We start from the raw sequence: 22,458 nt of genomic DNA, 5'->3' as shown, positions 1-22,458 counted from the left end.
CCAAGCCTAATAAAATGTACACTTTTTTTCTTTTTATTGGACAGCAATACAATGTCATTTTTGTCTACTTGACAAATATGTCTTCAGCTTGGTATAGAGCAGATCTGACTCAAGGCCTAGGAGGAGTTTGACAAAAATATGGTTTTCAGAAAATTAAAATGGAGAATACGTTTTATACATAAACATCAATATTCAGATTCAGGAAAAACATGAAAAATCACTCGATAAAATTATTTCTAGCCCTTTAGTGTTCCAAAGGTATGACCCAAAACGCAAATCACCCATTTATAGAGCCACCTAGTTTTAGATATGCAATATGCATGTGGTGCATGATTGGGACAATCCTGCTAAATTTGGGGTCTCTACAATTTACGGCCTCTGATGCCTATACACTTGATGGCCAATAAGGGTCACCAGGTTCCTCAGATAATTAAACTGCTGGACTGAGAGGACAACACAGACCACTACATCATGGTCGTGGAACGGCCCTTTCCTTGCATGGACTTGTCTAGTTTCATGGAGGGATCCTCGATGAGCAGACTGCACGACATGTTATGCGCCAGATCATTCATGCTGCTCAAATTTTGTCTTCCATCACGACATTAAACTGGAGGACTTGCTGGTGAACCAGGACACCATGGAGGTCAAGTTGATTGACTTTGGGTGCGGTGCACTCATGAAGAACACTGCCTTCGATGTCTTCAGTGGTATGTGATATGAACCGCTTTGTTCATTAGCTCACATAAACGCATCCTATGACAACAGACAACATGCTGTTGAAATGTATTAAATATCATAATCTTTTTCCTCCAGGCATAGAGCTGTACTGTCCTCCAGAGGTCGATTTCTACGGCAGGTACAACAGTGTGGTCTCTAGGCATCCTCCTGTTTGCAATGGTGTGCGGAGCCAGAAGGAGACCTGTATGATCAATGCAAACATTTGGAAAAGACGTGGCCTATCACATGGTGAGATCTTCATCAAAGAACAAAGAAGGACACTTGTCCAAGAGCTTTAAAGAGTGCATATGTAAATTACAAGCTAATGTTCAAAAATCTTGTCTTTTTTGCACAGAATGCTGCCAGATGATTCGTGATTGTCTGCAGCCTTGGCAACAGCAAAGCCCCATTCTGAAGAAGATGCATCTCCATGACTGGTTTAAGGTTGTTGTTGTTGTTGTTTTCATTGTACTCACCATAAACTTGTTACCAAGTCAAATTTGATTTAAATGTAATGTATTTAGACAAAATAAGACTGATTTATGTTTTTATTCCAGGTCATGGAGTAAGACAGAGAAGTCAGCAGACAACTCCTGTCACGACCACCCTGTTGAGTCCTGTCTTCAGTCAGTTGTGGTGAAGCAGGACGAGGCCGAGAGCTGTGGGAGCGGAGCGAGGCAGGTGGAGCGAAGACTAATAAGTGACACCTGTGAGACGCATCAGTTTCGAGTCCCATGAAGGAGCTCCGGAAGGATATGAGTAGGAGGGACGACAGAGAAGACCACACCTGGGAGATTTACATTGTGTTAATATATTTATGTGACAGTCAGCCGTGAGATGGCTGCCACTTACTTTCTTTTTGTGCCTGTTAGTCAGCTTTGTGTCTGGCAGGTTGACATGACTGGCCTTTTTAGACCTCAGTGTCTAGTAGGGCCGGAAAGCCCAAGGCGTATGTATTTTGAAGCTGTATTTGTGTCTGATGATGTGATATTGGTGATCTAAATCCTGTTTAAAGAGATTTTTTTTTTTTAACTAAACAAGATGTTTAGAAGTTTATACTAAAAATGTACATTTTATGACAATGGATTGTTAAAATTGGACTGTTTACTGACTTAATGCACTTCTAAATACACAACTTAACAGTACACTTGTCATAGTTTATTTATTTATGTTTTTGATACATCATAATTTTATATTTATTGTTATATAAATTATGTATATCTGAGCTTCTATTTCTTTTCATGAGGAAAAAAAATGTAGGGTGGGATCTGATATTTGATCGTTGGAGGTTGTGGTTTGCTATTACTGTGATGTCATATGAGTGACAGGTAGGTTGTCCCGCCATCACGCCAGTAAACAGATCATCAGAGAAGATATGTCATTGCACATATCTTCCACAGATCCCAGGAAGGGGATCTTGTTTTGATTAAAGATTATGAGGACACATGAATAAAAAAAAAATTGGTGATATAAATATATTTCAAATAAATATATATCAAATAAATATTCCATAGAAAATACGACTATTTAAGTCTATTTTAATTTCATAGTGACTTTAACACATACTGTACGTGTTTGTTTTATTATTTATACCACAAGAGTAAAACGTTTGTAGAGATAAATAAGTAGGCTACTTTCAGAAATTTTATGCTGTATATTATCTTGACTAATTAAATTGTGTACTTTATATGTTGTTGTTTGGACCCCTAAAATAGCCAGCAATAATATCTGAAAATAAAAATGTAATTTGCCATGTATTTATGATCACTGTCTGTAAATGTATTCAAAATATATTCTAAATAATCAACTACAAAGCGAACTTTTATTTTGGCGACATGTTGGAACCAGGAAGTAGTAGGAAAGAAATCTGACGTTTCATGAGTAGATTTTCATTGTAATAATTCGAAGGTAAATATGTTATATGGCGATTAATAAAACCATATTACCATTTGTAGGCAATAATATTAATGCACATGAAAAGAATATTTAAATGTTAGCTTGTGTCTTGCAGCTGTAAGCTTCTGCGTTTGGACAGATCAGATGATTCACTGTAAATAAACATAGCGATACATTGTGTATGTTTTTCAGATGACACGGGCCAAACCAGAGGATGATGAATACTGGAACAGCTCTAAATTTAAAGCGTTCACATTTGATGATGATGACGATGAGTTTTCAAGAGTAAGTTCATTGTGTTTCTGTTCTCAGCTCTATGGAGTCCAAAGCACGTAGTATAACAGTGGAGAATGACTGCAGCCTTAAAACCATAGTGTACAGTGACAAGACAACAAATCATTTCCCAAATGAAATGTCAGCTATTTTAGCCAAATCAAAAGACTGAAATGTTACATGTAACATATTTACTTTTACTGTTTAATTACCATGTACATTACAGTAAATTGGGTGAATAAAATTCATTATTTTTAAATGAGTAAAATAAATGGTGACGTTGGTGAGGAAAAACTCCCTAGAAAGATACAACATTTTTTTTCAGCATACTTTATGTATGTTTCAAGAAAGGAAGGTTATTTAGAAGTCATTCAAAAATATTTGACCTATTTTTTACTGTGAAAAAGTATTTTGTAAAATATTTATTTTGACATGTTCCTCTCATATTTTCTGCACATTTCCACTAGAACACCTTTGTGGCCCACAGTTGATTCAGACATTGTTGTGTTGATATTTTCCAGCTGAAAGAGTCCAAACGGGCTGTGAACAGCATCCTGGTGGGTGATTATGATGATGACGACGAAGATGACGTTGAGAGAGTCAGCTGGACTGGGGAACCTGTGGGAAGTATGCAGTCCCTTCTCTCTTACTGTCTTCAATGTTTGCACTAGTGTTGGGAAGTTTGTATCATTTTACTGACCCTGATTTTTAAGTTTCATTCAGCAAAATGAACAAATCTTTTTTTAAATCATTTGGTTTATTTTAGCAGAAATTAATTGAAATTTCACAAGTTAATACCCAAATTCTCCAAGACATCAACTTGCACAAATGTTGATCACATTTATATACAGTCTACACAAAATAAACTAAACACATTCTAAAACAACTATTTGCACCCATGTCATATTAAATATTTGTTCAAAATGAAACTTTCATGATCTTTGTACCTCATCTGGATGCTCATCAGTTATTGTTTGTGTGAAGGCATCTCTTGGTCGGTCAAGGAAACTGCCTCCAGTATCCGCTCAGGGAGTGAGCAGAACTTTCCCAAAATAGACACCACTCCTTCACTGTCCAAACAAGGGTCCGGATATTCCCTGAGCTCCCTGTTTAAAGGTAAAATATAGTGCTTGAATGTTTAAGTTTAATCATTATAGACCCACCAATCTGATTCTGTTCATATTCCCTCAGCAAGGAGCAAACCTGGCGCTTTCCAGTCCTTCTCAGAGTGTAAGATCAAGTCATTGAAGCATTTCAGATTTTTTGGCCTAAATTCTCTTGTGTTATAATTAAGTGTGTGTTGTTCCCGGTTTTCTAGCTTTTAGCGACACATCTACTAGAACATATGCACCAGAGCTGAGGAAGCCCAGGTCAGATGGAAAGGTAATGCATATGAACATTTTTAAAGGTTTGGCCTTGGTAAGATTATTTTGAAAGACGTCTCTTAAATTCACCAAGGCTGCTTTCATTTGATCATTGTAATATTGTGTTCATATATATATATATTAATATATTTAAAAATGTAATTTCTTCCTGTGATGGTAAAGCTGAATTTTCAGCGTCTTTACTTCAGTCAGTGTCACATGATCCTTCAGAAATCATTCTAATATGATGATTTACTGCTCAAGAAAAACATTCTTATTATTTTCAAAGTTGAAAACATATTTATGGAAACCGTGATGCATTTTCTTCAACATTCTTTGATGATAAGAAGGAAGAAGCAGCTTTTATTTGAAATAGAAATGAACACCAAAGTGTCCTACATGTACTTACTATAGGTAACATATTTACTGTAACAGTAAATTATGTTGAATTACATGCATCTAACCCTAGATAAACCAAATCATAATTCTAACCCGACAGTGCGTGCATGCAGTCAGTTAATATTTCTCAGTACTTAAATGTATAATTACACTGTAACCTAGAAATCCGTTAAAACATTAATGTCATTTTTGATCAGTTCAGTGCATCCTTTCTGGATAAAAGTATGAATTTAAAATTAAAAAACTTTTGACTGGTAGTTTATGTTTGGAGGGTAAAAAATATTTTACTTTGCCAGTCTCTAACATTGACTTATTATCTAAATGCCCATAGGATTTTGTCAGCGACCTGAGTCCAGAGGAAACCGTGAGGAGAATGCAGAAAGGACGGGTAGGGGGCAGCAAAGAGTTGTGAATCATATATTTTGCCCCTGAAAATCCATTTAAAGGGACAGTTCACAATCAATGATTCTATCATCATTAAAGGAGTAGTTCACTTTAAAAAAAACTTTTGCTGATAATTTACTCACCCCCATGTCATCCAATATCTTTTTGTAGATTATTTGAAAAGAAATTCAGGTTTTTGATGAAAACATTCCAGGATTTTTCTCCATATAATGCACTTTACTGGTAACCAAACGGTTCAAGGTCCAAAAAACAGTTTCAGTGCAAACTGCAAACTGTTGAAAGGGCTTTAAACGATTCCAGACGATGAATAAGGGTCTTATCAAGCGAAACGATTAATCATTTAAAAAAATTAATTCAAAAAAAGTTTAAGTGTGACTCTCCTGTTCAAACTCGTTTGTCAAAATGAACAAATCTTTTTTATAGTCAATTCGTTCATTTCCTTTGTTGAATGAACCAATTGACTCGGAAAAAATATTTGTTCATTTTGATAAACGAGTTCAAACAGGAGAGTCACGAACGCGCATCACAGAACAGAGCAAGGGAAGCATTTGTGCTTATAAAACTTAAACTTTGTTAATTTATTTTAAAATGACTGATCGTTTCGCTTGATAAGACCCTTATTCATCGTCTGGAATCGTTTAAAGCCCTTTGAACAGTTTGCAGTTTGCACTGAAACTGTCTTTTGGACCTTGAACCGTTTGGTGCCCAGTAACGTCCATTATATGGAGAAAATCCTGGAATGTTTTCATCAAAAACCTTAATTTCTTTTCGACTGAAGAAAGAAAGACATGAACATCTTGAATGACATGGGGGTGAGTAAATTATCAGCAATTTTTTTTTAAACTCCTTTAACTCACTCTCAGTTGTTCCAAACCTGCATAGTACATTTGATGAGTAAATGATGACAGAATTTTTATTTTTGGTTCAACTCTCCAATAAATAGTTATACCTTAATAGAATACCTAGATAAAGCCATTTATTTATTTCCATTCTCAATAACAGTTGATAAGTAGATATAGGGCCTACATTTCCATTTTACATGAGCCGTCCAAAAAAGAATCACAGACAGGTCAAATATACTGTAATACAGTGAAATATTAGTCATGAATTTATGCTACTGGCAAAAAAACATGTATAGCGCCGTCAGAATACATGGTTGCTTTTGAATGCTTCCTGTCAATGGAAAAAAATGCTTTTTGCATCTCATAAAAATGATTGTTACAGGCATTCTCCCTGGAAAAGTTCCGCTCTCTGCAGGACAAACTTCTGCTGCTGGATGAAGCCGTCGCTGTTTATGATGGCAACGTCATCACTGCTGTGAGCTGCGCTTCACATACTAACTAACCCTCTACAGAAGCACTGCCATGATTTAGAAACAGCTTGTTTACACTATGCTTATTCACTGATCCTTTACATTCTCATACTGCAGGTCTTGATATATCTAAAAAGGTCATTAAGTAAAGGTGAGATGTTTCCTGATCCTGTCTTTGCTCACCAGTTCCTTTTTATTTTCAAAATAGATCAAATATTTTCTAGAACATCGTGTTTTTTGTCACTGTTGCAGAAATCCTCTTTCGAGAGTTAATGGCGAGAGACGTGGCTTTGCGTCATTACGTTCACTATTTAAAAGAGACGGGAGAACAAAAGCTTTTGGTGGAGTTACTGAAGTAAGTTCACTGTTTTAAAAATAATTTATGTGTCTATGATCTTTTAGTGCCGGGACGCTTGACATCTCTCCATATATGCATTGGTAGTTTGATTTGAAGGGTTGTTTTGTTGTGTGCATTTTATTTGAATTACTGCCTTTATGACATTGCTCATCTGACTGTATTTTAGGGCTCTTGGCAGGACAGAAGATATGGCGGTAAGGAGCTTAAATTCTCATTGAACACTTGTCATTATACTCATAGATTGTACAGTTTACACATGACCAATGCTTTATTTAACCCTCTATGGTACAGTGTTGCCTCCAGAAGGTATGGCTTGCTCCAAAACAATGCACCTCCCAATTCTAAATCCTTTCGTCATCGGAAAGGAGAGCCTAATATTAACTAATGAAAATGCAAATACTTCCTCTTTCTTGAGGAAGTACCATATTTTCCCTTGTGATATATACATGCATGTACTGTATATTTAAGAGAAAAATATTATTTATATATAAAATATTTATATATAATATAAACTATATATAAATCCATCTACAGTATATACATGGAAATATGTCTTAAATATATACAAGCATGTGTGTGTATTTATATATATATATATATAAAATAATTATACAGAGTGCACCCACATATATTATGTAAACAAAAACTTTTATTTTGGACGCAATTAATTGTTGAATATTTTATAAAATATTTGAATATTGCCTCAAGATAACACAATTATATATATATATATATATATATATATATATATATATATTGTGTTATCTTGAGGCAATATTAAAATATTAAATTAAATGTTGATTACATTTAAGTGTTTTGCTTAGAAAAAAAAACAAGTAGAATAGAAATTGTAAAAAATGTTATCCTATTATAAAAGTTTAATGAAAGCTGAAATTAGTTTATGACATTATAGAAGTGAAAAGAGGAAGAATTCTGCTTTGTCTCATCACTCTCATTTGTTTTAATATAAAGTGAAAGGAGAGGAAGTTGGACATTCTAGTGAATATTTTTGCAGTGACGTTTCGGTTTGGTCACACGTTGATTAAAAAGTCCTCTTTGTATTTTTAAACAGTTGATCCAATACAAGGAGCACTTGAATATTAAGGATGAAGGGCGAAGAAGAGACTTCCTCAAAAGTTGCCTCAGGTAGTGATCTTTCAGAGTGATTCAGTCGAGAGTTCACAATCATTCGATGATAAACTGATTCATGTCATCTTGCTGTTTTGTTTTTCTCAGCCTTCCTTTTTCTCATGACGATGCCACTCTCGTTCAAGACCACTATACACTGCTCGAGAGGCAAATAATCATAGAGGTGAGGGAACGAGTCCAACTACTCATTCACAACTTGTCAAAAGATAAGACACACCTACCTATGTATTATTACATTGCTTATACACATTTTAGAGTAATATTAAAGTCATTAAAACCATGAACTAACACCAATGGATGGACCAATAAATAATTTAAACTCATCCATTTAAATCAAATTATAAAATTTAGCTTGTTTTTTTAAAGAATTCCAGATATGTCCAAACCTTTGACCGCAAATGTAAGTCTGTAAATTACTGAATGTATTGGTAATTTTATATAATATAATTAGTGCTGTCAAATCGCATTACATGATATTTATATACAGTATATTGTTAAATGTATACATATATACAGTTTATGTATGTGTGAGTGTGTGCAAGTTTTATACACATACACACATGTGTCAACAAAATGGTTTTCTGCTTTTCTATTTCTGCCTCACCTTACAGTGTTGCTAAAGAGATATTTCCTATTCACCTCCTCACTCTTCCTCTTTCCTGAGGGTGGTGTGATAGGTGACGGGTCGCTCTGTACAGAGGGAAGTGTAAGGGATGGGCTTCTCTCAAATTGGGTTACACGGCAGATGTTTCCGTAGATTGCGTAATAGCACCTATGAACAAGTGTGATTCAGTTTGCTTCAAACTGAAACATTGTGTATTTTCTGTTTCACACATCCTGTGTGTGCTACTCACTGTGGCTTTGCATGAGGGCCATGATATTTTCTGCACAACTGCCTTGATTCAGTCAGATTTATGGAATAGAGATTGCATTTGTAACATGCATCAAGCCCTAGACGTTTTCTAACAATGGGGGAGAAGGTGTCTTCATAAAGCCTAAATTGCACAATATTTTGTGCATTTTCACCGTGTTTTATACTACGTTCATAATGTAACATTAAGGGTATATCACAGCATGTTTCATAAATTCCTTTAATTCTTATGTTCAATGTCTTTGTCTTTTCAGGCTAGTGACAAGAAGGCAGATGCAGATATCTTTAAAAAGTTCCCTAGAAAAGCATCCATCCTTAATATGCCAATCATCACCACACTGTACTACTCCTGCTTTTACCATTACGGAGAGTCAGAGGTACAAGCTCATGCTTCACTCATGCTTTATTGTATTATATTATGTAGGCAAACTCAATATATAGTATAACAATATATATAAAATAATGTAATATAATATAGTCTTACAAGATACACTGCCGATACAGTAAAAATACAGTAAAACATAAAGTAAAATTGTGAAACATTATTCCAATGTAAAGTAACTGTTTAATATTGTAATATATTTAAAAATGTAATTATTCCTGTGATGGTAAAGCTGAATTTTCAGCATCATTACAGTCCTCGGTGTCAATTGATCCTTCAGAAATCATTCTAATATGATGATTTACTGCTCGAGTAATATTTCTTATTATTATCAATTATTTAAATGATTTAAAACAGTTGTGCTGCTTTACATTTATGGAAACCTTGATATTGTTTTTTTTTATATTCTTGGATGAATAGAAATTTCAAAAGAACATAATTTATTTGAAGTAGAAATCTTTTGTTAGATTAAATAACATTAAATAATAGATTAAATAGATAAATGTCTTTTACTTTTACTTTTGATTAATTGAATGTGTCCATGGTGAATAAAAGTATTAATTTCCTTTAATACTAATTCAAGCAATTACTAATACTAATTTACTAATACTAATAATAAAAAAATACTAATAAAAATACTAAAAATACTAAATACTATTTTTTCTTTCAGTCAAACAAATATATAGTATATGAAGAGTTCAGATGCAAAAGCCTCTAAATGCCATTTGAAATTTTCTTCGTTAATGATGATTTTTATCAAACTTGTATATTTAAGTTCAGTAATTTCACTTAAATGGCAATGATAATTACCTATTAATTGTTATTTAAGTGAAATTACTGAACTTAAATATACAAGTTTGATAAAAATCATCATTAAAGAAGAAAATTTCAAATGGCATTTAGAGGCTTTTGCATCTGAACTCTTCATATATATATATATATATATATATATATCCCCTGATTTCACAGACAAGGCTTAAGCTAGTATTGTTAATTAATCTTAAAATATGTCAGTGCCATTGTTTTGTCTCAAGATGCAGTCATGTATTTTTTTTCTTAGGCACATTACTTTTTTTTCAAGCTACTTAAATGTCCTATAAATCAATAAATCACCCTATAAATCAATTTGCTTAATCTAAACCGTGTCTGTGGAAACCAAGCCCATGTCTATTAGTTTAAAATCTGAAACCTAACAAGCCTCAATTTGTGATGTGATTTATTTTGGAAATACTGTACATACAGTAATACCTTGTTTGATATTTAAACATTTTAGTGTTGTTTAAATTCAGATACATTTGGTGCCCACTGTATTTAACATAAAATGTCTTCTTCTACAGGGAACTTTTAGCAGCCCTTCAAACATAAGAAAAACTTTCCGGGTAAGATAAACAGTCATACGGAAGCCCTGAACCGCAACCTAAAAAAAAAAAAAAAGTCAGTAAAAAAAAAAAATCTTAAAAAAAAAAAAAATCTGTAAAAAAAAAAAAAATCTGTAAAAAAAAAAAATCTAGCATTTCGAGATTAAAGTCGAAATGTTTCGAGATTAAAGTCGGAATGTTTCGAGATTAAAGTCGAAATGTTTCGAGATTAAAGTCGAAATGTTTCGAGATTAAAGTCGAAATGTTTCGAGATTAAAGTCGAAATGTTTCGAGATTAAAGTCGAAACATTGTGCAGTGCGCGTCCACTGGCTCAGAGCGCGCGCGCGTGTGTGTGTGAAGTCGAACTGCCATGGATAAACACAAAATAGTAGCTTTTTACTTTTATCTGGGCTTTCAACAAAATTCTACACACGTCACACGTGCTACTGAGGTGTTTTCGTGCTCGTCTAGTCAACACTATCTGGGTCGAGAACACAACAGTAACTGTTCGGTCTCCTCTTCCCCGTAAATACGCTCTGGATACATTTTAAGTGCATCATTCTGTATCCAATCATTTGGCCGGATCCTGTGATTTCCTAAGATTTAATAACCACTTATGGTTGAGGAGAGATTCTGTGATATGATTGTAAAGCACTTTGAGTGTAGGCATATATGAAAGCGCTATAAATGCCCTATTCATTCATTCATTCATTCATAAAGCTGGATTTCTCCATCCAGTCTGAAAAGTGTTTTCCGTGTTGGTTTTCCTATAGGCTAAAGTCTATTCCGGCGCAGTATATTTTATAACGTCCTATAATGGTAGCCTAATGCTGGTAGATTGGCACCTGTTGAATTTCCTTTGATGAAACAAAACACACACACACACACACACACACACACACATACACAGTGTGAAACTCGCTATCGCGTAGAAGCTGCGCGTGTGTGCTTTCCATTGTCTCACATTGCCGCACACACAGGCATTTATAATGGCCAATAGCGAGTTTCACACACTGTGTGTGTGTGTGTGTGTGTGTTTTGTTTCATCAAAGGAGACCGAAAAGCTACTATTTTGGGTTTATCCATGGCAGTTCAACTTCACACACACACACACGCGCGCGCTCTGAGCCAGTGGACGCGCACTGTTATGAATGCACAATGTTTCGACTTTAATCTCGAAACATTTCGACTTTAATCTCGAAACATTTCGACTTTAATCTCGAAACATTCCGACTTTAATCTCGAAACATTCCGACTTTAATCTCGAAACATTCCGACTTTAATCTCGAAACATTTCGACTTTAATCTCGAAACATTTCGACTTTAATCTCGAAATGCTAGATTTTTTTTTTTTTTTTACAGATTTTTTTTTTTACAGATTTTATTTTTTTTTTTTAGATTTTTTTTTTTTTTTTACTGACTTTTTTTTTTTTTAGGTTGCGGTTCAGGGCTTCCGTACAGTCATGTGTTTATATATGTTAGGTTTTTTTAGTGTCTACAAATACCTAAAACCTGTACCTACCTGTACTTTTGTCTACAAATACCTAAAACCTAAGATAAATGTTTCCAGTCATTAGAAATACTAATTCAGTCAAGTGTGTCTAAACTTTTGTCTAGTAATGTATGAGTAAGCACATGAGTAAGTTGTGAGTTTCTTTTATTAACCTGTCCTGTCATGTTTGCTGTGGCAGATTTCAGAAAAGCAGTACATTCTCACAGCTCTTGGCGCAAGAGCGAAATTGAAATCATGGTTTGATGTGGATAGTCTGTTCAACACCAAGAACTGGCTGGGGTACACCAAGAAAAGGTCTCCCATTGGCTTTCACAGGGTGGTGGACATCCTGCAGAAGAACAGCGCCCCTGTACAGGTACATCAGTTTCCATGTTGTAATGAACCTGCTCTGTTGCGTCTCTGCCAGCATGCATTTCAACACTGCTTCCCATGATCTGCAGGTCCTGCAAGAGTATGTGAATCTCATCGACGACCCAGAACTCAAGCTCAGCGTGGCTCTGAAATATAAATGCCACGACGTCATCATCAATGTGAGTTGATTCTCGAGTCGGTATGGCTGTTTGTGGCTTTCTCAGTGTTACTCACTGCGTTTGCTGTTTCCATTCAGACATACAGAGACCTGAAGGACCGACAGCAGCTTATTGTTTATGGAGAGAAGCTGGAACGAGACTCGGTCGAGTACAGGAAGATTCAGGAACTCCTCAATAGCGGGGTAAGAGGAAGTGAGCAATCATTTCTGAATCCTTTTCTGAATAATGGTTTCAAAACTGTTACACTAAGCAATACACTAACATTTTTACAGTAATTTGTCAGTGTCCACCACAGGTTACTTCACACGTTTCAGTGCAGTGTTCTGCTCCTATGAACTAAAATGTCTGATTTTTGTTCCTTTTTGTTACTCAAGCAAATCCGGTGGAAAAACTGACACATGGATCCTGACACAAGGCAGAGACAATATTGCACATGTAAACACTGATGCTGCTTAATATGGAGCCTTTGGAGAGGTTAAACCTGGACAAGCAGGACTGAAATCCTCACCGAACATTTCAAAGAACCAGTGAAGTGAGTCATTCTGGAGTGACTCTTTTGCAAATGCATCTGTTCAGTACGATTAAACTGCCAAGTGTCCTTCTGCCAACTCTACAGGTGAACATTTATAAGGGAATAAGGGAGGTTGCTGACTTGAACAGCATATTCTTAAAGCCCTCACACCTATTTGTTTGCCTGCGTATGGATTTATGAACATTCCTCACTATTCACTGCTTTTTACATTAAACATAACAGGATACTGACACAAATGTTTGAGGTTTACACAAGCTTTCTGGTAAATACATGACTGAAGGTGAGAATCTTGGTAGGATAAAAGCTGTTAAAGAAGTTTTTGACTGTTGCGACAGGAAAGAATTGTCACAGTTTCTGCAAATGGTGGTCAATTTATAACCACAGTTCGAGCTCATAAAAGCTGTTAGAGGAAGTTCCCCTGATGTTTCATTTTGGGGACTTGTAATCATATAGTAGATTGTGTCATATAACCTTTAGGATTTCCATAAGTCTTAGTTCTTTCAACTCTAGAAGATCTAAACAAATTGCAGATAAACTTTATACAGCTTAAATTTACAGCTGTGGGATTACAGTGTATCTCAATTGTAACACCCACTTTCTCAAAACCTTAAACACAAAACCAATTCTTCAAACCACATTCAGAGAACCTCTGACTCTTCTGGCAAAGTCAAACAATTGCCTCAAAACTGATTTATCTGTGCTCAGAATCAAACAATGCTTTCAGATCATACACACAAGTCAATATTATAAACACAACAGATCATTTGTTAGACACTACATCAAAAATGGAGAACAGAATCCAAAGAAAACTGTATATTGTAATAAAGTAAACTAATTTTGCCATACATTATAAAAAGTATAGTAATGACAACGTACAGTAGTAAGGTGACTAAATTGTATGCACTGCAAGTATAGTATTGTACTGAGCATTGTATAGTTTGGAATATCTGAATATTCAGCATTTGCATACTGTGAACATACAGTGACCCAACAGCAAATGACAAAAAGGTTACATTAAAAAACTCTAAATGAAAATCATTTTACAGTCGCTCAGAAGAAAATCTAGGTCAGTGAGAGAGATTGATTCTGTTTCAGCGTCATGTCTTCATGTTCGTCCGGCCTGAGGATTTTCTTCACATCTCAGACAGCAAAGGGAAAAACCCTAAAGCAGATCCAAGCCTTGACAACTTTCTCCACATCTTGCTCTTCCTCTTCATCTCTTCCTCTCCCTCTTATATTGTTTCCATCCATTGTTGGCATCAACATTCAGTGCAACATTTTGAGTCAATTTTGGCTCTCAGAACTGACTTGTATTATGTACAGTAATAAACAGATAACAAATCTAAACCTGAAGGCTTCTGCTAGAAATCTTATAATGGGCCGTGGTTGGATTTTCCATGAAGACAATGATCCAAAACAAACATCAAAATCAACACAAAAAATGTGTTACAGAGCTCAAAATGAAGCTCCTACCATGACCGTCCCAGTCCCCTGACCTGATGAGTGTATATGAGGAAAATAAGTATTTGAACACCCTGCTATTTTGCAAGTTCTCCCACTTAGAAATCATGGAGGGATCTGAAATTTTCATTGTAGGTGCATGTCCACTGTAAGAGACATAATCTATTTATTTTTTTGACAGCTGCAAATAAGTATTTGAACATCTGTCCACCCCATACAATCAGTACTAACGCTACTAACCCTATACTAACATGGCCAAGACCAAAGAGCTGTCCAAAGACACTAGAGACAAAATTGTACACCTCCACACGGCTGGAAAGAGCTACAGGGTGTCCCACTGTAGCCAAGCAGCTTGGTAAAAAAAGGTTCACTGTTGGAGCAATCATTAGAAAATGGAAGAAGCTAAACATGACTGTCAATCTCCCTCTGACTGGGGCTCAATGCAAGATCTCACCTCGTGGGGTCTCAATGATCCTAAGAAAGGTGAGAAATCAGCCCAGAACTACACAGGAGGAGCTGGTCAATGACCTGAAAAGAGCTGGGACGACCGTTTCCAAGGTTACTATTGGTAATACATTAAAACATCATGGTTTGAAATCATGCATGGCAGGGAAGGTTCCCCTGCTTAAACCAGCACATGTCTTAAGTTTGCCAATGACCATTTGGATGATCCAGAGGAGTCATGGGAGAAGGCCAAAAATAAACCAAAATAGAACTTTTGGGTCATAATTCCACTAACCATGTTTGGAGGAAGAAGAATGATGAGTTGAACACCATCCCTACTGTGAAGCATGGGGGTGGTAGCATCATGCTTTGAGGGTGTTTTTCTGCACATGGGACAGGGCGACTGCGCTGTATTAAGGAGAGGATGACCGTGGCCATGTATTTCGAGATTTTGGGAAACAACCTCCTTCCCTCAGTTTGAGCATTGAAGATGGGTCGAGGCTGGGTCTTCCAACATGACAATGACCCCAAGCACACAGTCTCCAGACCTAAACCCAATAGAGAATCTTTTGAGAGAGCTCAAACTCTGTTTTTCTCAGCAACAGAACAGAAACCTGACTGATCTAGAGAAGATCTGTGTGGAGGAGTGGGCCAAAATCCCTCCTGCAGTGTGTGCAAACCTGGTGAAAAACTACAGGAAACATTTGACCTCTGTAATTGCAAACAAATGCTACTGTACCAAATATTAACATTGATTTTCTCAGGTGTTCAAATACTTATTTGCAGCTGTATCACACAAATAAATAGTTAAAAAAAATTTTTTTTAGATTATGTCTCTCACAGTGGACATGCACCTACGATGACAATTTCAGCCCCCTCCGTGATTTCTAAGTGGGAGAACTTGCAAAATAGCAAGGTGTTCACATACTTATTTCCCTGACTGTATATACCACACACTTTTCATAGAAGAACTTTATTTCATATTTCCATTTAAGGACATTAGATTACATTAGTTGTTTTGTCTTTGCATTGTCACACCATGCATTGACTGTTAAGGCTATTTATAAAGTCTTTGCAGTTACTTCGCTTTTTCTTTTAGTCTTTGTCAGTTGATTCGTCAGATTGGTAGGGGATTCCCGTTACCTTTCGAGGGTTTAGTTTCAGAAATATGCTGTGATCAAGCCCTGGAACTTACTTGGTTAAAAAACAAATAATTATGTTGTAGGCTATGTTAACAATCAAGATCAATTTTATTTAGATTTTTTTATAGATTTTTTTTGTAGGCCTGTTTAATATTAGTAGGCTTGTTTAGGTTCCCTTTGTTGTGGAAATTTGTGAAGAAAATCCCCAGCTGACTTTTGAGTATCATGCGCGTGGGTGCCACGTCCACTCCATTTGCTGACGTTCACAAACACAAAACGCGCCACTGATGCCAAAAGGGTGTTCTATAAATGAAGTTATCACCGTGTTTAGAGGCATAGTTTATTTGTACCTTCTCTCATTCATTCAAAGTGCCTTATTTGAGCCTGCTGTCAAAGAAAGCAAAGCAGAAGTGTGGGACGATCACGTGGTCGTAGTAGGCTATGTGGTGTAGAGATGTGCTCGTGAGTCGCGCTGCCCTTCATCATCACACGCGCTGCTGAGAGGGGCCTGTCAAGAGCTCTGCTACGCTGGTCGTTCTTAGATAGATGCTTATAGATGAAGAGAGGACACATTCTTAACTGTATTTGGAGGTAAGATCCACGCAATTTGTTACATTCATAGAAAATGTCATATTTGCTTTTAGGCTTAACTAGTCTAAATAATTTTTGTGTGGCATGCCACAATCTGAAAACAGGATGTGTGCAGTGTTTTCCCTGGAAAAGCTATGTGGGTTTTCCCTAAAACACTTTATTTTCTTTCATTAATGACTTAATTAACCTGCACTTTATCACACTGGGAAAAAAAAGTCAGATTTTACTTGGAAATTTCTTGTAAATTTTCTACATGATTACGAAGAAACAGAATATAACATTGAATTAAATGATAATATTTTCTTATAAAACTTTAGCCTAGAACTTCTTTAAAACTTTAACACATTAGGCAACTTTTTGTTTTATTTACAACAGCTTTATTAGAGAACCCTTAGCAGATAATTAGTTACAAAGAGATCTATTTTTAATTTAGCAGAAATGACATGACATTTTCAGTTGGTTTCTTCTCTGTGCCCCCCCCCCCATTTTAAAAACTGGCTCTTAAAGTGTTAAATGCCATATATTTCAAGCAGACAAATTAAATAAATCAAATTAACTTGAGAGATATGGGTTGATTTTGTGGTTAGCTTTAAACAAAGGAATCATGAATATTTAATAAGATGCCAGCTTATAGACTTCCATTACTGATACATAAAATACATTTTCAGATAATACAAATTGGATGATCCCTTCATACTATAGAGAGCATCATCTCTTATAAGGTTGAGCTTGTTTCCAAGAATCTGCCTGCAGCGTCTAAAAATGGTCACATTGAGCATCGCCAGTGTCTTGACACTAATGATATGAGACAAGGGAATAAAAGGTTTCATCTGATCCAAAAGTCACAGTGTCTGTCTTAACACCCGTACAGTGATTTAATGACTATAAGTAGGTCACAGAACACAATCAAGACTAAAGACTTAATGAATTTAACTTAGTGTACTTAATCTATTCATTCTTCTCTCTCCAGTCCACTGACTTATGTGTGAATATGCTCAATGGCTTTATTGCCAATCCAACTGTTCCGGTTAGTGACAATACAAGGTCAAGTGAAATCCTTGCACTCTTTACTTTCCCAATCCTCAGTAGAGTTCTTGTGCAAGGTCTCGGTTTTTCCCCAAAGTGGAAAGCGAGAAATGAGTACAAAGAAAAGGAGGGACTCTTAGTCAGCTATTGCGCATGAACCTATAAGTGGGTGGTTTGACTGCATACATTTCTGTCTGAACTTTAAAAAACGTCTTGCTCAGTAACTGTTCATAAAATGCTGGGTTGTTTTAACCCAACTTTGTGTCAAATATGGACAAACCCAAACGTTTGCTTAAAAATGTAATTAAAAAATGTAACCCAATGACTGGGTTTGTACATATTTGACCCAAAGTTGGGTTAAAACAATCCAGCATTTTTTTGGAGTGTATTGCTTTTTGGTCTCATTTACCATTCTTTATAATATTCCCAAATATTCCCAAGAACGATACATGATGATTCATGTAATTATAGCATTCACGTTCCAATATAGCCTACCAACACATATGGTTCCCACTAGTGTGTTTCCGTTCTGATGCACTCCTCGTGGATGATGGGGTCGTGATGAATATTTCAGTGGCTGTCTTGTCTAGCTGGGGCAAAACTAGGGAGTGGTGCATTGTGCTTTGCTGGAAATGAAGGGGAAAGGGGGTGTTTTACACTGGATGAGACATGGCAGAAACACTGAAACATTGGAATGGTCAATGGTCACCTCGAAGCAAAATCGCTTAGAAATGTGCCAAAGTGTCACCTTAGTTGTGCAATTCGATGGATGTTGTGCGCCTCAAAATGTACTTTTGAATCAAAGACAGAAATATTCATTGTAGGTTCAAAACTCAGACAATGATTGCTTCACTAATGTAGAAACAATTCTTAAAAATATTTGTCAACCCATTTCTTTTTTATTTGATTTTTTTTCACGTTCACCACAATGACGATATGATACCAGACGATAAATAAGGGTCTTATCTAGCGAAACGATCGGTCATTTCAAAAATAAATAAATAACTTTAAGTTTTATAAGCACAAATGCTCACCTTGCTCTGTTCTGTGATGCGCAGAGTCATTTGGTTTATTCAATGAACGAAATGACTTGAAAAAAAGATTTGTTTAGTTAAAATGATAGTCCACCCAAAAAAGAAACGTTTTTCATCACATACCCACCCTCAAGTTGTTCCAAACCTCTATGAATTTCTTTCTTCTATCGAACACTAAATAAGATATTTTGAAGAATGTCAGTAATCAAACATTTGACGACACTCATTGGCTTCCGTATTATTTTTTTTCCTACTGTGGAAGTCAGTGGCTACTGTCAACTGTCTGGTTACCAAAATTCTTCAAAATATCTTCTTTTGGGTTTGGTACAATTAAAAGTGAGTAATACTTTAGTATTGAGTAATGAGTTTTATAGGGTATAAATACAGTGACTTTTTTTCTACCAAGTCATGTTCGGTACTCCTACAGTTCTGTTTAACCGCTTATTCTAATTTCTCTCTTTATTTTTCCCCCTCAGATATGATGCATGAATCCACTGTGGCACAGAGCATCATGACGACCATGAACGGAAGTCAGGTGTCCTGTCCGATATCATTTGAGAGGGACCGTATTCCTCTGATGCTGTTCTACATTGTGGTTTTTATCATCGGCCTGCCAGCCAACTTGATCACGCTCTACCTCACCCTCCACCAGGTGTGTCTGAAGAACGTCCTCGGCATCTACCTGTTCAGCCTGTCCTTGTGCGATCTCACTTACCTCTTCACGCTGCCTTTGTGGACGGTGTACGTCAGTAAAAACCACGTGTGGCCCTGGAGCTCGATGGCCTGCAAAGTGACTGGATTTGTGTTCTTCAACAACATGTACATCAGCATCTTCCTGCTCTGCTGCGTGTCCATCGATCGCTACGTGGCGGTGGTCTATGCAATTGAATCTCGCGGTCTTCGCCAGAAACGGATTGCAGCTCTCATAGCGTTTTCCATCTACATGGTAGTAGGCTTGGTTCACGCGCCCGTCTTCATCATGCGCGAAGGGGACGCTGCCGAAGGGAGTCGCCGCTGTTTCGAGCCAGGCCAGAGCACAAAGATGGTTACGGCATTCAACTACGCTCGATTTTGCGTAGGCTTTTGTATCCCCCTGGCCATCCTGATCTTCACCAACAGGGCCATTCTTGCAAACGTGCAGGCCAGCACAGGCCTCCTGCCCCGTCAGAAAGAAAAGGTGCGCTACCTGGCTGTGGCGGTGGTGGCGTTGTTTTTGATCTGTTTCGCTCCGTACCACGTTATCTTGCTCATGCGCGCCATCACGTTCCACTTCCCCGACCTGCAGAAGCTGTGTCACTTTGAAAAGTACATCTACACGCCCTACAAAATCTCTTTGGGACTGTCGACTTTCAACAGCGCCATCAACCCCATTCTTTACGTGCTCTCCAGCAACAATATCCGTCAGGAGATCAGAAGAGGCATGGCGTCGCTTTGTAACAAAGTCCTCTCGAGTCAGCGCTCGACACACAGTAGCCAGCACAACATGCACAGCTCCAAAAGCAATTCAGACCCCGTCTCAGGAAAGGGCAATGAAATGAGAACGACTTGTCCCACACAATGCTGAAATTGTAGAAGCATTGGACATGCTTATTTTTTTTTACTTGATGCGAATTGAAGTGAATTTCCTGTTGTTGTGTTGGGGTATGGAATGAAAGGTTATCAAGATTATCTCTGTGCGTTTCACACCTTCTAAATCTGCTTCCGTCTCAGAACGTTTGAAGCTTCTGAATAGCTTGCACTGGACTCGTTTTAAGCATATTCTCCAGATTGTTGAGAAGCTCAGGCTCACAGGAAAGGGCCTATCCCATTTAAAGTGACTCGGTATACTTGAATTTGTTTTCAGAGCACTGTTCACAAAATAAAATAGCAGAAAATGTTTATAAAATTGGTAGAATTTTATTCACATCCAAAAGGTATAAATATAAAAGAATTTACAGACATGATCTGGGATATATTTCATTTACTTGCAACTAAGTGCCTGAAATCTCTGAATATCATTCAAAGATTTGATGCCACAAACTGAGCAAACGGGCAAATCCAGTTCAATGCGGCAGCTCAGTACCTTCACTAAACATGACTTCTGAATCTAAGTGGGTTGTATCAAGAAAACCAGAGGTTGTATCAACCCAGCCAATCACATTAGAGCTTGCTGTTTTGGCAAGTGTTTTGACTTTTTTGTGTGCAATAAATCATCAAATGGTCAGTGGATGGTCTAATGTCCGTGACAGACTGTTTCAAACGACATACAGTATCAGTGTCTTCATTCTGAAATAATTTACTGTAACACTGTAAATGTTAATGTGTCAGTGTTAAAGAGCATGCCTTTTAGTGATAACAGTGTTTTTCGTCGAGTTTAACTTTAACATGTATATTACTTAAATTATTGGGGGGTTTTATATAAGGTTTTATAATGGATGTGTTTTGTTTTATGATGAATTTTGTCCTTTTGTTTTCATGTTATATTTCAGGACTCGGTACACAATCTATTGTATAGTTTTTCAAGCTTTGTTAGGTGTAGCACTTGTTTTGCTTGATTTTCCCACTTGTCCTATTTTCCCAAGTCTTGTTTATAATTTAGACTTTAACATTTTGGAGTCAATCTTTTCTCAAACAGTCACCAGTAAATTATGATGGACAATTTGCACATAATGCTATTCTTTTAAGAAACTGTAAATAAACTCAAGATTACAAGAGAGTAACATAAATCCTATCAACTCGGCATAAACTAGCTGAAAAGGTTGTTGTTTAATATGTGTTTCACAAGCTCCTAAGATTCTCAGGACACAATGAAATTTAAATGAGTTAACATGATCATTTGTCAATTCAGCATTAAAAGTTGGATCGCTGAAAAATAATCTCTGATGTGTTGACCATTTTTGTGCTTTTTTTAAAAAAATGTGACTGTGTGCATTAATTGCTGAGAACCACAGTAAATCGGCCGATTAAATGCCGTGCAGCAGCATCCTTCCTCTGTGCATAACACAACATGCATGTGATATTCTTGGTGTCGTTTTTATGAAAAAGCTATAAGCAAACCACACACAAACATCATCTGGAATGTCTGCCCTCTCCTTTTCCGTAAATTTCCTGAATAATTAACTCCGTGACCAAGATAAGTTCCTAATTGGACCTTCCCTCAATGAATAATTAAGTAGCCAGCAGCTGTAGGCCTACTCAGCCAATAGCAAACAATAAGGCCAGTGGTATCCGCCCCTGTTGTGAAGCCCTGGGCATCTGGCGGAGACCGACTGATTGACTTGTCTTTGTCTTGTTTTGGTTTTGGCACTGCCGTCATGCGATTCCACGCAACTCTTTACTCATACAAGACTTTTCACATCAAATGTGTGAAACAAAAGTCACTTCTGTGAAATGTGGTTGATCACGAGAATTCAGAAAAACGTGTTGGCTGACTAGTAACCTAAATATAACAGTGTATTATTTGCAATACCATTGTTTGGCCTAACACAGAGATGTTACACTAATTTAGGCCTTCTGTAGTTCTTTTCAAATCTATAACAAATCCCCAGAGCTTGAGTGTTTTTCTCAAAGCCATTTCTTTTTGTTCCGTTGGCTCTTAATTTTCTCTCTTTCTTTCTTTGAGTCGCCTATCCCTCTTGATATGCTTCATGAAATGTGTTATTAATGCATTAACAAAGGAGGGCTGTAAAGAAAACACCTTAGACCAACCTACCTTGCTGTG

General features: G+C 36.6%; 2 protein-coding genes and 1 pseudogene across 3 annotated transcripts; all 3 read left to right on the top strand.

The window, feature by feature from the left end:
* The first annotated feature begins 369 nt into the window (after positions 1 to 369).
* On the top strand, positions 370 to 1,745 carry LOC120478285 (serine/threonine-protein kinase pim-3-like; annotated as a pseudogene). Its single transcript, XR_016145939.1, has 4 exons — positions 370 to 707; positions 814 to 966; positions 1,073 to 1,161; positions 1,275 to 1,745. The product of XR_016145939.1 is annotated as a serine/threonine-protein kinase pim-3-like (transcript).
* A 743-nt stretch (positions 1,746 to 2,488) lies between these two features.
* vipas39 (VPS33B interacting protein, apical-basolateral polarity regulator, spe-39 homolog) lies at positions 2,489 to 14,407 on the top strand. The gene is made up of 19 exons (XM_039670104.2): positions 2,489 to 2,625; positions 2,806 to 2,898; positions 3,408 to 3,513; positions 3,871 to 4,002; positions 4,078 to 4,116; positions 4,205 to 4,269; positions 4,981 to 5,037; positions 6,279 to 6,371; positions 6,484 to 6,517; positions 6,619 to 6,721; positions 6,891 to 6,918; positions 7,797 to 7,870; positions 7,961 to 8,036; positions 8,999 to 9,121; positions 10,464 to 10,505; positions 12,177 to 12,353; positions 12,439 to 12,528; positions 12,606 to 12,710; positions 12,903 to 14,407. The coding sequence occupies exons 2-19, from the start codon at positions 2,806 to 2,808 to the stop codon at positions 12,921 to 12,923; spliced, it is 1,458 nt and encodes a 485-aa protein (XP_039526038.2). The 5' UTR covers positions 2,489 to 2,625; the 3' UTR covers positions 12,924 to 14,407.
* A 1,983-nt stretch (positions 14,408 to 16,390) lies between these two features.
* gpr132b (G protein-coupled receptor 132b) lies at positions 16,391 to 21,613 on the top strand. Its single transcript, XM_039670107.2, has 2 exons — positions 16,391 to 16,698; positions 19,235 to 21,613. The coding sequence occupies exon 2, from the start codon at positions 19,237 to 19,239 to the stop codon at positions 20,320 to 20,322; it is 1,086 nt and encodes a 361-aa protein (XP_039526041.2). The 5' UTR covers positions 16,391 to 16,698; positions 19,235 to 19,236; the 3' UTR covers positions 20,323 to 21,613.
* Positions 21,614 to 22,458: the final 845 nt, after the last annotated feature.

This window comes from Pimephales promelas, chromosome 13, assembly GCF_988280905.1.
Source record: "Pimephales promelas chromosome 13, fPimPro1.hap1.1, whole genome shotgun sequence".
NCBI classification, from domain to species: domain Eukaryota; kingdom Metazoa; phylum Chordata; class Actinopteri; order Cypriniformes; family Leuciscidae; genus Pimephales; species Pimephales promelas.
The sequence above is the reverse complement of the archived record's forward strand: the minus strand, read 5'-3'. Positions and strand labels throughout refer to the sequence as shown.